General features: G+C 37.7%; 1 protein-coding gene across 1 annotated transcript in view; it reads right to left on the reverse strand.

Moving 5' to 3' along the window:
- pdzd7a (PDZ domain containing 7a) overlaps window positions 1–12,747 on the reverse strand; it is a 34,561-nt gene extending 21,814 nt beyond the window's left edge. Inside the window, exons 1-7 of the mRNA XM_073835146.1 lie at window positions 12,564–12,747; window positions 11,084–11,221; window positions 10,773–10,947; window positions 7,825–8,001; window positions 7,552–7,699; window positions 6,514–6,574; window positions 1,188–1,649 (exon numbers count right to left, since the gene is read on the reverse strand). Coding sequence (XP_073691247.1) covers window positions 1,188–1,649; window positions 6,514–6,574; window positions 7,552–7,699; window positions 7,825–8,001; window positions 10,773–10,947; window positions 11,084–11,221; window positions 12,564–12,747 — 1,345 coding nt within the window. The remainder of the gene's footprint in view (window positions 1–1,187; window positions 1,650–6,513; window positions 6,575–7,551; window positions 7,700–7,824; window positions 8,002–10,772; window positions 10,948–11,083; window positions 11,222–12,563) is intronic.
- Window positions 12,748–13,451: the final 704 nt, after the last annotated feature.

Here is a 13,451-nt window from a genome sequence, read left to right on the forward strand (position 1 = left end):
AGGAGAATATTCCTGCACTGGTTTGGTTCAGACGAATCTGAAGGGTGACAGACAAATCCGAGGCATGTGTTTTGTCCGGCGTGAGCCAGGGATTCCAACGTACTTTTGATCATTGTAGCGCTCCCGTCAGGCCGATCGGGGTGAGCATTGGTGACACTGTAGACGGTGTGTGTACTACCATGCCTCCAAGTTTCAAGTCTTTGCGACTTACGGTTTGGTCTGCCCGATCAGTTTTACGTGGAGATTGCTGATCCGTGGCCACTCAACAATTACAATAGGGTTTCAGTGCTATGTGTTTGAACCCCTAAAAACATCAGGATACATTAATGAGGGAAATGTACAGAGCCCCACAGATGACATGCTGGGAAAAAAAAAAAGATATTGCGGCCAATTTGTTACCAAAGTTTTAACTAAAATTAAAACACTTATACTACAATGCGAGAAAAATATATAAAACTTGGTTAAGAATTAAGTTGTGGAAACAAATACTTAATTCGTGGCCATGATATCTGTTTTTTTCTTTTACATGTTAGTTAATGGTCCTAAAATAGAATTCCATTTTTTCTATTTTTGATTTTGGGTGAAATATGACCTGGATATGTTTCCATGAGATTCACTCAAGAAGAGCTTGTTATGTTAAGTTGTGATCGAATGTATTTGTTAAAGGCCACAAACCCTCCAGTCATTTATCTCCACAGTGTGAGGTATTAAGCCTGGCAAATAAAACAGGATGATATACACTTTGCTGTGTGGATTTTGAGCATACATTTCTCAAGGCATCAGATTCTCCAGTCTGAACCGTTAATCTTTCACGGGGAGATCCCATGCAGTAATGCTGATGTATTATGTATTCAAACGGGTTCATTTAAATGCAGAGATACAATGGCAGCACACTGCTATATATTTGACAAACAGACGTAGCAGTGTGACGCCAAAGGTCAATTGCTGGTTTTCGACAACACATTTTCTATTCTGAGCGGAGCTTCCACAGTGTGGTGTGTGTATCAAATAACCCAAGATCCTCATCAATGATCTGGTTGTGACCTTGGGCCCCGGCACTACAACTGAGATATGAGTTACATCAGTGACACAAACAGAGGACAACCTTGTGCAGCTCACCTCATTTTGATTCACAGCCTTCTGAAAGACAGTTTTTTTTTTATCTCTTCAAACCAGCCTTACTGTACCTGACACAGTGATGTGACTCTGGGATCGGCGAATGGGTTTCCGAGGCTTGCTTAGAGCCATCAGCACTGCAGTTTTAGGAGAGTCCAGAGTCTCTTTATCCCCAGCAGAGAAGGTCCTTGTTCGAGATTTGGCAGTCCCACTGCGGATCACTGTGTCTTTTAACAGAACAGTTTCCCCAACCATTCGACTGGTTTCTGTGGATATGACCCTACTAGATCTTGATGTGGTGTCAGGCTCCGGCGGGTCGGTCTGGATGGCGGTCTCTATCCTTTCAGAGCTAGGCCGGCGTGAACGGTCCTCAGTGGAGATACAGACATCCACCATCTCTGAGCCGAATACAGGAGGGAACATGACCTGCGAGAGGCCGCTGAGAGAGCTGACCGGCGTCCCGGAGGAGAGAGAGGAAGTGGAGGAGTAGGAGTCTGAACCCTGAGAGGAAGAGGGCTGGCCTCCATTAGCCACTAAGGGTGAAAAATAGAGACTTTCATTCATTATTCTTAGAGATAGAGTTCACTCAGTGCACTGGAGGTCTATCGTCCACTTCATTACACTTGAGAACTTAAACGCACAGTACTGTCTACAGCAAAACTTCCATGTAACTTTAATATAAACAGAAAAATTAATTTTTGATAATTATATTAAGATTTTTTGTATCTTACAAAATACATGTTTTTTAGTACATAAAAGACGTTTACATATAGTCCATAAGAGAAAATAATAGTTGAATTTATAAAAATGAACCCGTTCAAAAGTTTACATACGCTTGATTTTTAATACTGTGTTGTTACCTGGTAACACTTTAGAATAATGGGCCGTTGTTAACAAGTAACTATGCAGGAAGTAATAGGTAGTTCTACATTAACACTTAATTTAATACTATTAACTAATAGAAAAGCAAGATTAACTAAGCAGTAGGTAATTGCTAATTTTGGACAAAGGTAGTCCCTTATTAGGTATTTGATAATTACTAAAGAAAAAATTGTCATTGAGAACTACTTGTGAACTGTGAAATTGTGACTCTGACCAAAATATGAATGGATGTGTTCTCTGTTCATTTCAAACAAACATATAAATTATTTAATTAGGATGTAATGCCATCAATGATTGGATTCTCATGATTGGATTATTTCACTATTGTGAGCTGCATTTAGTTCAATGTTGTTGTTTTTTTTTTTTTTTTTTTTTAAGTATTCTGGGGCAGGCTTCTCTTTAGTGTGATAGTAAATATGTTATTTTGCTTCCGTAATGAAGACATTAACTGCATTTATTTTGTTAAGCACAAACACAACATTTTCCACATTACAATGTCTGTTAGAATATCAGTATGGTGCTTCAAAGAAATGCATGGCTGTACAGTATGTCATATAAAATATGATAAAAACTGTTTATTGTAAATTACTTGCAAAATCCATCTTAACCCCTCAATAATAACTCAAGTGTTATCTTGTCAGGCCGCATGAACTACTAGTGTGATCTGGCCCATTATTTTAAAGTGAAAAACATCTTAACCCTTCACTAATAACTCAAGTGTTACCTTGTCAGACCGCATGAACTACTAGTGTGATCTGGCCCATTATTTTAAAGTGAAAAACATCTTAACCCTTCACTAATAACTCAAGTGTTACCTTGTCAGACCGCATGAACTACTAGTGTGATCTGGCCCATTATTTTAAAGTGAAAAACATGTTAACCCCACACCAACATGTCTATATGCAACGTGATCTCATGATAATTCGTATGTATTTACATAAAATGTGGTTCTCCAAAACGTACATTTACTTACGTTTTTCCAGACACTAAAACATACAATACTGACGTATTTACAGCATCTAAACGTACAAATACTTAGTATTTTTAGCATTTTAAGGTCTACAAAATGTTAAACAAGACGACACTTTAAACCATTAAAATAAATGACATTTCTGCAATCGTTTAACCATTCATGTAATATTAGCTTCGTTTGCCGTGGTGGGACACAAAAGGCGTTTTCTCCGACATGCTGTGACTAACAATACAACCATAAATTGCACCGAACACGCATCATAATCATAAAATCAAACAATTGTATTTGTACGCTGTAATCCAGATCTTCAGAATTCATACGATTGCGAGGAACAGACCCAAATTCAAGCCTTTATATGACGATCGTTACATCTCCATCCCGAGCAGCGACTCCAGCAGCAACAGCAATAAACCCCCGCGCTGCAGTGCATTTAACAATTCAAACACAAACGCACCAGGAAACTACAGGCTTTACGGCAGGAAAATCGAACGTTCATTGGCTCTTGCCAGCATTCGCTACAGATTACGACATGCCATGTTTCTGGTGAGATTTGTTTGAACGATGCGCAGGCGCCATCACGGAGAGGATCAGGATAATATTTTCAGCCATCAGCAACTTAAATCCTACTCTGTACCTCAAAGAAACCTACTGTCTGTATTCCGCCAGAGACGACTGCGGCTGCAAACGCATAGTCATTTGGATTACTTTTTGGTACGGCTTTTGACATTTTTGCAATGAATAAATGATTGCGATTGCACGTTACCATCTTTCATGTTTTTCTTTATTACTGTACAGAGAGAGTTATGGTTAACGTTAGGTTTAGAGGTAGGAGTGTGATTAGTGACTATAAATTTTTTTTTATGCTATATTGTTATCAAAATGAGAATTTTCCTGCATATTTTGGTCAGTTAACGTTACGTTTTATATATTACATTTTAAATCACTTATTAATATAATGAAAAAATGCATATTTACTGTAAAATGGTTTAGGTTTGGGGGTAGGTTAAGGGGGCTATCTAAATCGCTTATTAATGAAATGATAAATTTGCATATTTGCTATAAAATTGGTAGGTTTATGTTTGGGGGACATTTTAAAATTAAAGTAAAATTAAACTCTTAAAATAAATTTGGCACAGTAAATATACCTAGCCACAAGCAAGGTAACACTTGAGTTATTAGTGAAGGGTTAAGATGTTTTTCACTTTAAAATAATGGGCCAGATCACATTAGTAGTTCATTTAGACTGACAAGGTAACACTTGAGTTATTATTGAGGGGTTAAGATGGATTTCACTTTAAAATAATGGGCCAGATCACACTAGTAGTTCATGGGGACTGACAAGGTAACACTTGAGTTATTATTGAGGGGTTAACATGTTTTTCACTTTAAAATAATGGGCCAGATCACACTAGTAGTTCATGGGGACTGACAAGGTAACACTTGAGTTATTATTGAGGGGTTAAGATGGATTTTACAAGTAATTTACAGTAAACTTGCACTGAAGCACTAGTGATATTCAGACATTGTACTGTGAAAAATGTTTTTGTACTTTACAAAATAAATGCAGTTAATGTCTTCATTACGGAAGTAAAAGAACATAATTATTTACTATCACACTAAAGAGAAGCCTGCCCCAGAATACTATTAATACTAATACTAAAAAAAAACATTGAACATTGAACTAAATGCAGCTCATAATAGTGAAATAATCCAATCATGAGCATCAAATCATTGCTGGCATTACATCCTAATTAAAGAAATTATATTATATGTTTGTTTGAAATGAACAGAGAACACATCCAGTCATATTTTGGTAAGAGTCACAATTTCAACCGGTGATGGTGGTGGTGTTCATAAATTAGTTTGCACAAATAACCTAATTGTTGATTTTATAAATCTTACTGTTGTGATAATTAATTAGTTATTCTTTATGAATTGGTCACAGTTCACAAGTAGTTCTCAATGACAATTTTTTCTTTAGTAATTATCTAATAAGGGACTACCTTTGTCCAAAATTATCACTTACCTACTGCTTAGTTCATCTTGCTTCTATATTAGTTAATAGTATTAAATTAAGTGTTAATGTAGAACTACCTATTACTTCCTGCATAGTTACTTGTTAACAACGGCCCATTATTCTAAAGTGTTACCTGTTACCTTTTTTTGTTTAGTTTTTCATGAGTCCCTTGTTTGTCCTGAACAGTTAAACTGCCCACTTTTCTTCAGAGAAGCATTTTTGTGTATCTGAACCCTTTCCAACAAAGACTGTATGATTTTGAGATCCATCTTTTCACACTGAGGACAACTGAGGGACTTGTGCAACTATTACAGAAGGTTCAAACGCTCACTAATGCTTCAGAAGGAAACACAATGCATCAAGAGCCAGGGGTGTAAACTTTTGAACAGATTAAAGATGTGTACATTTTGCTTATTTTGCCTAAATACCCTATTTTTTCATGTAGTACTGCCCTTTAGAAGATACAGAAGATCTTTACATGTTTCTCAGAAGACAAAATAAGTTAAATTTACCCTGATCTTCAAATTTGCATCGTGTTTCCTTCTGAAGCATCAGTGAGCGCTTGAAACTTCTGTAATAGTTGCATACAGTATGAATCCCACAGTTGCCCTCAGTATGAAAAGATGGATCTCAAAATCACGCAATCACTGTTGGATACACAAAAATGCTGAAAAAACTAAAAATTTGTAGGACCTGAAGGATTTTTCTGAAGAACAGGAGGCAGTTTAACTGTTCAGGACAAACAAAGGACTCATAAACAACTATCACTAAACAAAAAAACACAGCTGTGGTTCATTCAGGTAACAACACAGTATTAATAATCAAGGGTATGTAAACTTTTGAACAGGGCCATTTTTATAAATTCAACTATTATTTGCTCTTGTGTACTATATGTAAACGTCTTTTATGTGAAATATCTTATTCAGGTCAGTGGTAAATAAAAAAATAGCATGTATTTTGTATGATCCCTCTTATTTTTGTAAAATAATGAACATTTTGCAGATTCTGCAAGGTGTATGTAAACTTTTGCAAAATAAAATAAGATAAAGCAACAGACATAGCATCTAAAAGCCTCATAAATATTAAATAAAGTGATGTGCTTTTACATCTGAATGAGCAATATATCAATGTCACTAGTATTAAATATGGAGCAGAATCACATGAGCTTCTGTCCTGCAACCTAAATACCCCTGAATCACCCTGATGTTACAAACATGCACAATCCTGGATGATTTATCTGAATGTGAACATTACGATCTAATCCGTGGCTATTTTCAGAAACAGCCATCCATATTAAATGGAAAACAGAGAATCAGAGGGCAATGAAAAAATCTAGCTTGACATGTGGCTGGTTGGCGTTCAGCTTTAATCTGGAGATGGACCATCTCAGTGCACACCATGAATTTAATTATGAAAATTGCGTTTCTATAAGCTACAAGTGCAAACGAGTGGGTTGCACAAAGCATACAACCTATTCATTAATATACGTACTACACAGTGAGGTTTGCAGGTAACATTTACATACATTTATTAAGCCAGCTGTATTCCGCCACCATCTCCTTGTAAGCAGGATATCGGCCAGCCTCCTAGGACAGGATATTACACAAGAAATAATCACAGTGAGAAAAGGAGCTGAAGTACATTGCATTTAAATTTAAATGTCCTGTGTTGGAAATAATTCATCATGCAGATTATCTAAATAGCCTAAGAATGAGCATTTTCCACCAGTCAAGTCAGGAGGATATGACCCCATTTCTAATGCCCCTAGGTGTATGCTGACCTTGTGGGCTCTCATGAAATCACAGTTAGTTTGTTACTCCATAAACATGAAACAAGCTTGAACATTATTAAGATGATGGTAGGAGGCAGCCTGATCTGCCTTGCAGGAAAGTAAGTCACTGTGAGGACAGTGACGTCATTCAGGAGCTAGCAAAGTTCAAAAAACGTCCCTTTCTCCCTTTGTTTGATCCTTGTCTGACATTTTCTCACATTGTCACATCACTTATCACCAGCGAAGCTCGTACTTACCACCATGAAGTGGCATCAATAGCTAACAAAGCAGGCATTTAGCAGCCCTATATACTTATAGCACCGCTGCAGGCTTGATAGAGCTTTGCCATGGGGGCAATGAGAAAAGGCCATAAAACGAGGCTTTCTGCTGATTATAACTTGATCCCTAAGGCCTGGTGAATAATGCACACCCGCTGGCTGTTTTTCACAGGTGGAACCTGAGCTCTGCCTGAGTAAAGCGAGCAACCAGGAATGTGACGGCTAAATGCCAGCTGTCTGCTTTGTTATGCTTTCTCACTCCCAGACGCAATAAGAGGCTGTGTTGTTTAACATGCTGTGGAGACAATTAATATGCTAAAGCACTCTGGAAATCATTTGTCTTGCGGCACTAAAAACTAAAATTTATCATTTATTTACCAATGTACCTTTTTAATACTGTCATTAAAAATGGACATTCCTTAGTAGCATTTCCATAAATAAGGTGGTTGGTAATGCTGATAATCTCAAAATGGTCAAATATCAGGTCTATTGCTAATGTTTTGGTTATTCTCACCTTGATGGTCAGCATCACGTGAGTGTGACTCTTTAGCACTTCGACTGCATTGTTGTGTGTGATGTCCTCAAAACTCACTCCATTGGCTGCCAGAATCTGATCCCCCATTTTAATTCCATTTTGCTCTGCCAGGCCTCCAGGGTCCAGCCTCATCACCAAATGAAACAAATCATCACATTAATAAAGCTCAACAGGCAAGTTCTAGACGACTGTTGTTCTAAAGTAGTCAGAAATGGAAGTGTATCCCTCAAACTCCCAGTCATTTTGTCTTACTTTGAGACGTAGATGCCCAGGCCAAACTCTTTGCCGCCGCGGATGTTGAAGCCCAGGCAGTAGTCGTCTGAAGTTGTGTATAGGTGCACTATTCTGCGCAGGGCTCCATCTGAACTGGCCTCTGAAGGTGTGCGACCACTTTCTTCCACTACCATCCTTCGGTGGATCAGATCTACCCTGCATACATACACATCATATACAGCTGAGGTCAAAAGTTTACATACACCTTGCAGAATCTGCTAAATGTTAATTATTTTAGCAAAATGCATGTTATTTGTTATTTAGTACTGACCTGAATGAGATATTTCACAAAAAAGATTTTACATATAGTCCACAAGAGAAAATAATAGTTCAAAAGTTTACATACGCTTAATTCTTAGTTCTGTGTTGTTACCTAAATTATCTGCAGCTGTGTTTTTTGCTTAGTGATGGTTGTTCATGAGTCTTGCTTGTCCTGAACAGTTAAACTGCCTGCTATTCTTTAGAAAAATTCTTCAGGTGCCACAAATTCTTTCTTTTTCAGCATTTTTATGTATTTGAACCCTTTCTAACAATGACTGTATGATTCTGAGATCCTTACCACTTAGGACAACTGGGGGACTCATAATAGAAGATTCAAACACTCACTGATGCGCCAGAAGGAAAAACGATGCACTAAACTTTTGAACATTTTCCTAATTTTGCCTAAATATCATATTTTTATAATTTAGTACTGTCCTTCAGAAGCTACAGAAGATGCTTATGTGTTTCCCAGAAGACAAAATAAGTTAAATGTACCCTGATCTTCAAATTCAAAGAGTTTTCACCCCACGGCTCTTAATGCATTGTGTTTTCTTCTGGAGCATCAGTGAGCATTTGAGATGTAGATGGCCAGGCCAAACTCTTTGCCAACATGGATGTTGAAGCCCAGGCAGTAGTCATCTAGTTTAGTTTTTGTAAAGCATCTTCATAAACATTTCAACAAAGAGGATGACTTGCAATTTTTGCCCAACCCTAAATATTTGAATCAGAATATACAGACAAACTAAGATAGATGAACGTTCTATGTCAGAACGCCGGCTCCTGCGTCAGCAGCACCACACACATACGTTCATGTACTCTTGTGAACATGCATCGAAAACTAACAAAGAAGAGAAGAAATTGTTGAATAAAGTTGTTACTTTTGTTGGCTTTGCGCACAAAAAATATTCTCATAGCTTCATAAAATAAAGGTTGAACCACTGATGTCACATGGATTATTTTAACAATGTCCTTACTACCTTTTTGGGCCTTGAACGAGTCAGAAAGCTTTCAGATTTCATCAAAAATATCTTAATTTGTGTTCTGAAGATGAACAAAGGTCTTATGGGTTTGGAACGACATGAGGATGAGTAATTAATGACAGCATTTTCATTTTTGGGTGAACTATCCCTTTTAGTTAAGATAGGAGAAACTGTTTAATATAAATAATTACACACTTCACCTTTAAGAAAAACCCAGTGTCATACACAAGCACACACACATACATTTTCAGGTGGACACACATACACTTCTGTAATAAACTTGCTCACTCTACTATCAGTTAATGGAATAGCTGAGACCACTGAGGTAACCCTACCACTGCTGTATGCTGAAACAGAACCTGAAGGAAAAGATAACAAGGAAAGGCCAAGAGTCACAGGGTTTCCACCCCGTTAGTCAAGGCAGGGGGGGGGAAGAGCCCATCACTACGCTCTGCTTATCTTCTCAGATCAGTCAGTCTAATTAAAATCCATCGTTTAGCAAATCTGCAACAAATAAATGCCTAAAAACTGTATTTGAAACACCAAAAGACCTTTAAATGTTCAAGGACAAAACACATTCTTCTGTTATGAGTTGTCAAAGGTTATTTGGAAAACCTCCAGGAGGCAGGCCTGTGGGAGACAGGTCAAGCTGCCATACAAAACAAGCTACATGTTTTGCAGACTACTAAAGGTTATGTTTTGTACTTATTTGTATAGTTATGAAAATAAAAAGAATTGCATATTTAAAACTGTTATATGCACAGACACAATATCTCATGAAAAACTGTAATCAGGCATCCAGCCACAAAATCATCAGTGTTAAACAATGGTTCTCAACCAAACTTCCACATGACTTAAAATTAAATAATCATTAAAAATAAAATAAATTAAAAAAAATAAACCCTGAAAAAAGCAATGTAAACTGAGAACATATATTTTACCCTTTAATAACTACTGTTTTTATTGGTGACCATACAGAATCAGAATCTCTAATATTGTGGAATTGCGAAATTAATTGTGACTAATTAATTTAATATACCAATATACACAATTTCTCTTAATAAAAAAGTGTGAAAACAAGCAACGTTATCATAATTTTAATAGAAATAACATACTATCTTAACAGATACTGGGGACTTTTGAATAAATGTGGACAATGATGCAGAAATAATATAACAAATTATGTTCAGTCTGACAGAGTGTGCTTAGTGTGATATAAAAACATACAAAATCTGAACCTGGACCACAAAACCAGTCATAAGTAGCATGGGTATGTTTGTAGCAATAGCCAAAAATACATTGTATGGGGCAAAATTATCGATTTGTCTTTTATGCCAAAAAATCATTAGGAGTTTAGATAAAGATCATTTTTCATGAAGACATTTTGTACATTTTCTAATGTAAATATATCAAAACATTTTTATTAGTAATATGCAGTGCTAAGAACTTCATTTGGACAACCTTTAAGGCCTTTTGATTTTTTGCACTCTCAGATTCCAGGTTTTCAAATAGTTGTATCTTGGCCCTATCGTAACAAACCATACATCAATGGAAAGTTTATTTATTCAGCTTTCAGATGATGTATAAATCCAATTTAAAAAAAATTGACCCTTATGACTGGTTTTGTGGTCCAGGGTCACAAATAGCTCAAGTTCAAATGATGACATAAAATCTTTTCCCACTTACCACGTAGTCTTCTCTTTTGAATAGCGGATACCAGGGACCTTCCCCACACGTCTTACCACCATGCGCAGGCGATTATTTCCTGTCAGGACTTTTACGGCACTGCTCATGGTGATGCTTTCCAGACTTATGCCGTTCACCTCGACCAGCTTATCCCCGACACACAGGCCTGCCAACTCTGAAGTGTGGAATGAGGAAACAAAATCACATGAATGAAACTCACCAATCCCTTATACATACATACCTTATTGTAATAAATCTCAAGTGCAAATCTCAATCCTGTGTCCTTGTCAGTTGTAACCCCCTCTGTGTACCTGCAGTGCTGTCATCCTCCACCTTGCTGACAAAGATTCCCAGGCCGTGTTCAGAGCCTCCCCGCACACTGAAGCCCAGCCTGCCATCCTCACTTTTGTCCACAGTAATCGTGTGGATATCTTCACTGTCATCCCCACCTATGGTGCACCGACATCAAACACAAATAGAAAGTTTATTCATGGATTCCATCAGTGTTCTTGCTCCCTAGCAAAATATAATATAATATATGTAAAAACATAATATGTACCTATGTAAGAACTTCTTTAAAGGGGTCTTTTCCGTGTTTATATGCTATAATCAGGTTCCCGGCGCTTCTAACAACCCAGAAAATGTGAAAAATAGACAACCCAGTAACTTATCCAGTTCTAATGCCATGGCAAAAGTTCAAGCAAAGCATGCTAACTGTTCTGTCGTTGGCTGCACAGACGAGCACAGAACACTATTTAGAGTCTCAGCCTCAGAGGAGACAACAGAGCAGTGGATTTATTGATTTTTTACTGTATATTACACTGCTGCCACACAGATCTAATACAAACATGCTGTTTCTTTCACAGCTATTTACCTTCAAAGACATAACAAACTCATGTGTTTTTAACAAAAACTTATTTATGTATTTAACAGTTTAAGAGCAACAAGACATGAAAGAGAACTTAGTTTAGTATGCACGTGCTGTGTGACAGCTGCTTTCTGAGTGCTTTTAGAAAACCATATATCAGAAGTTTAAACAAATATGTTTTAAAACACATGATTTCAGTGCGATAGACATGATAATCAAAACCAAACTGATGTTTTTTATGTGTTTTTTTGAGTATCCATAGTGTGAGCTTTAAAGGCACAGCCCTATTCTGGAAAAGGAGGCGGGGAGAAGCAGCTCATTTGCATTTAAAGAGCCATGCACGAAAACAGCGTGTTTCTGCCTTTTAAAAAGCCTCTTTGGATAAAAGCATCTGCTAAATGCATACATTTAAATTTACGAAACATGATTTTTTTATTAAAAATAAAGGCCTGTTCCCACCAACGTCGTTCTGACCTTTTACTGGTAAAGCACCATTCACACATCCGTTTCAAAATACCGGTAAAATCATTAACCAGAAATGACATCAGTGTGTTCTGAACTCGTACATACTCATACCGGTAATCTTGTTCTGTGTTCACATAGGTACTGGTAATTTACTGGTAATATTACAACTTCTCATACTGGTAAATTTCTGGAACAAATTTACCAGTATTTTTAAAAAGGTCCTGTTCACCCATGATTTCTTAATGGTAAGTAACCAGTAAAGACTATAAACAGGCTAATCATTCTGAATGTGATTCCTACAATATCATTTTTCTGCACATTTATCATTATAGCTATAGTTTTAGAACTATATCTTTATCTTTTTCTTTGTTATCATCCTTAGTGTAAACAGGCCTTAAGTCTTCATGTCCACCACTAAACCTTAAAAGTTGTGCAAAAACATACTCTTGGAGACTCACCATCGACAGGTGCATTGATGAGGATGACCCTGCCCATAGGTGAGGAAGATCTCACTCCTCTCTGGCGCTGCTGCTTCTTGTGCAGGTAGCGTGGTAGAGTCGAAGTGCCCGAGGGCCCTGGCTGGGCACTGGGATGAGCCCCATTCGTCATGTCTTTGCGTGCCGTGTCAGACGAATGAGCCATGGCAAGGTGCCGACCTCCCCTCTAACCCTCATCCAGGGCCTGAGCTTCTGAAGGAAAGGGGGGTGGAGTGGGAAAACTAGAGGTCTGGTGGGTCAATACCAGTCACGAGGATTAAAGTCCACAGGATTAGATCCACAAAAAGAAAACTCCACTGCAGTGGTGCACGAAGAGGCTGCTATGGATCCAGCATTGTTCACTTTAGAATACAAAACATGTTGTGACTTGTCTTCACAGAGTGAATTGATCCTAAGGACTCTGACATCATTATAAGCATTTCATGAAACAGGTGATGAGCAAATTCTATTATCCAAAAAGTGGCGGAGCAAAGTGTATCCTTTTGTGCATTGCTCAGTAATAGTGACTCAGGTCTTTCTGTCGAGTTGAAAGTCTGCTGGTTAGACTGGAGCATTGGGCTGGAGTCCCACCTTAATGCCAGTGGAGCTTTCCTTGGCAGAAGTCAGTCATCTGGTTCTGGTCCTCCCAGGCCTCAGTGTCTCACCTTTACCTGCCACTGATCCAAGACGACAGAGAAAGATCTGTGAGAACCCAGCCGCGCAATGACTAATTTCCCATGGGAGGTAAAGTGATATCGGCAATTATTGCATTCTGGAAAGCTAAGGGTTGCACTGTTTCCACAGCAAGAGATACTGAGCCAATGTGGAACACTAATGTGTTAAGATCTACTTTTTTAACCTGTGAATGCA

The sequence above is a fragment of the Garra rufa genome, chromosome 2 (assembly GCF_049309525.1).
Source record: "Garra rufa chromosome 2, GarRuf1.0, whole genome shotgun sequence".
NCBI lineage: Eukaryota > Metazoa > Chordata > Actinopteri > Cypriniformes > Cyprinidae > Garra > Garra rufa.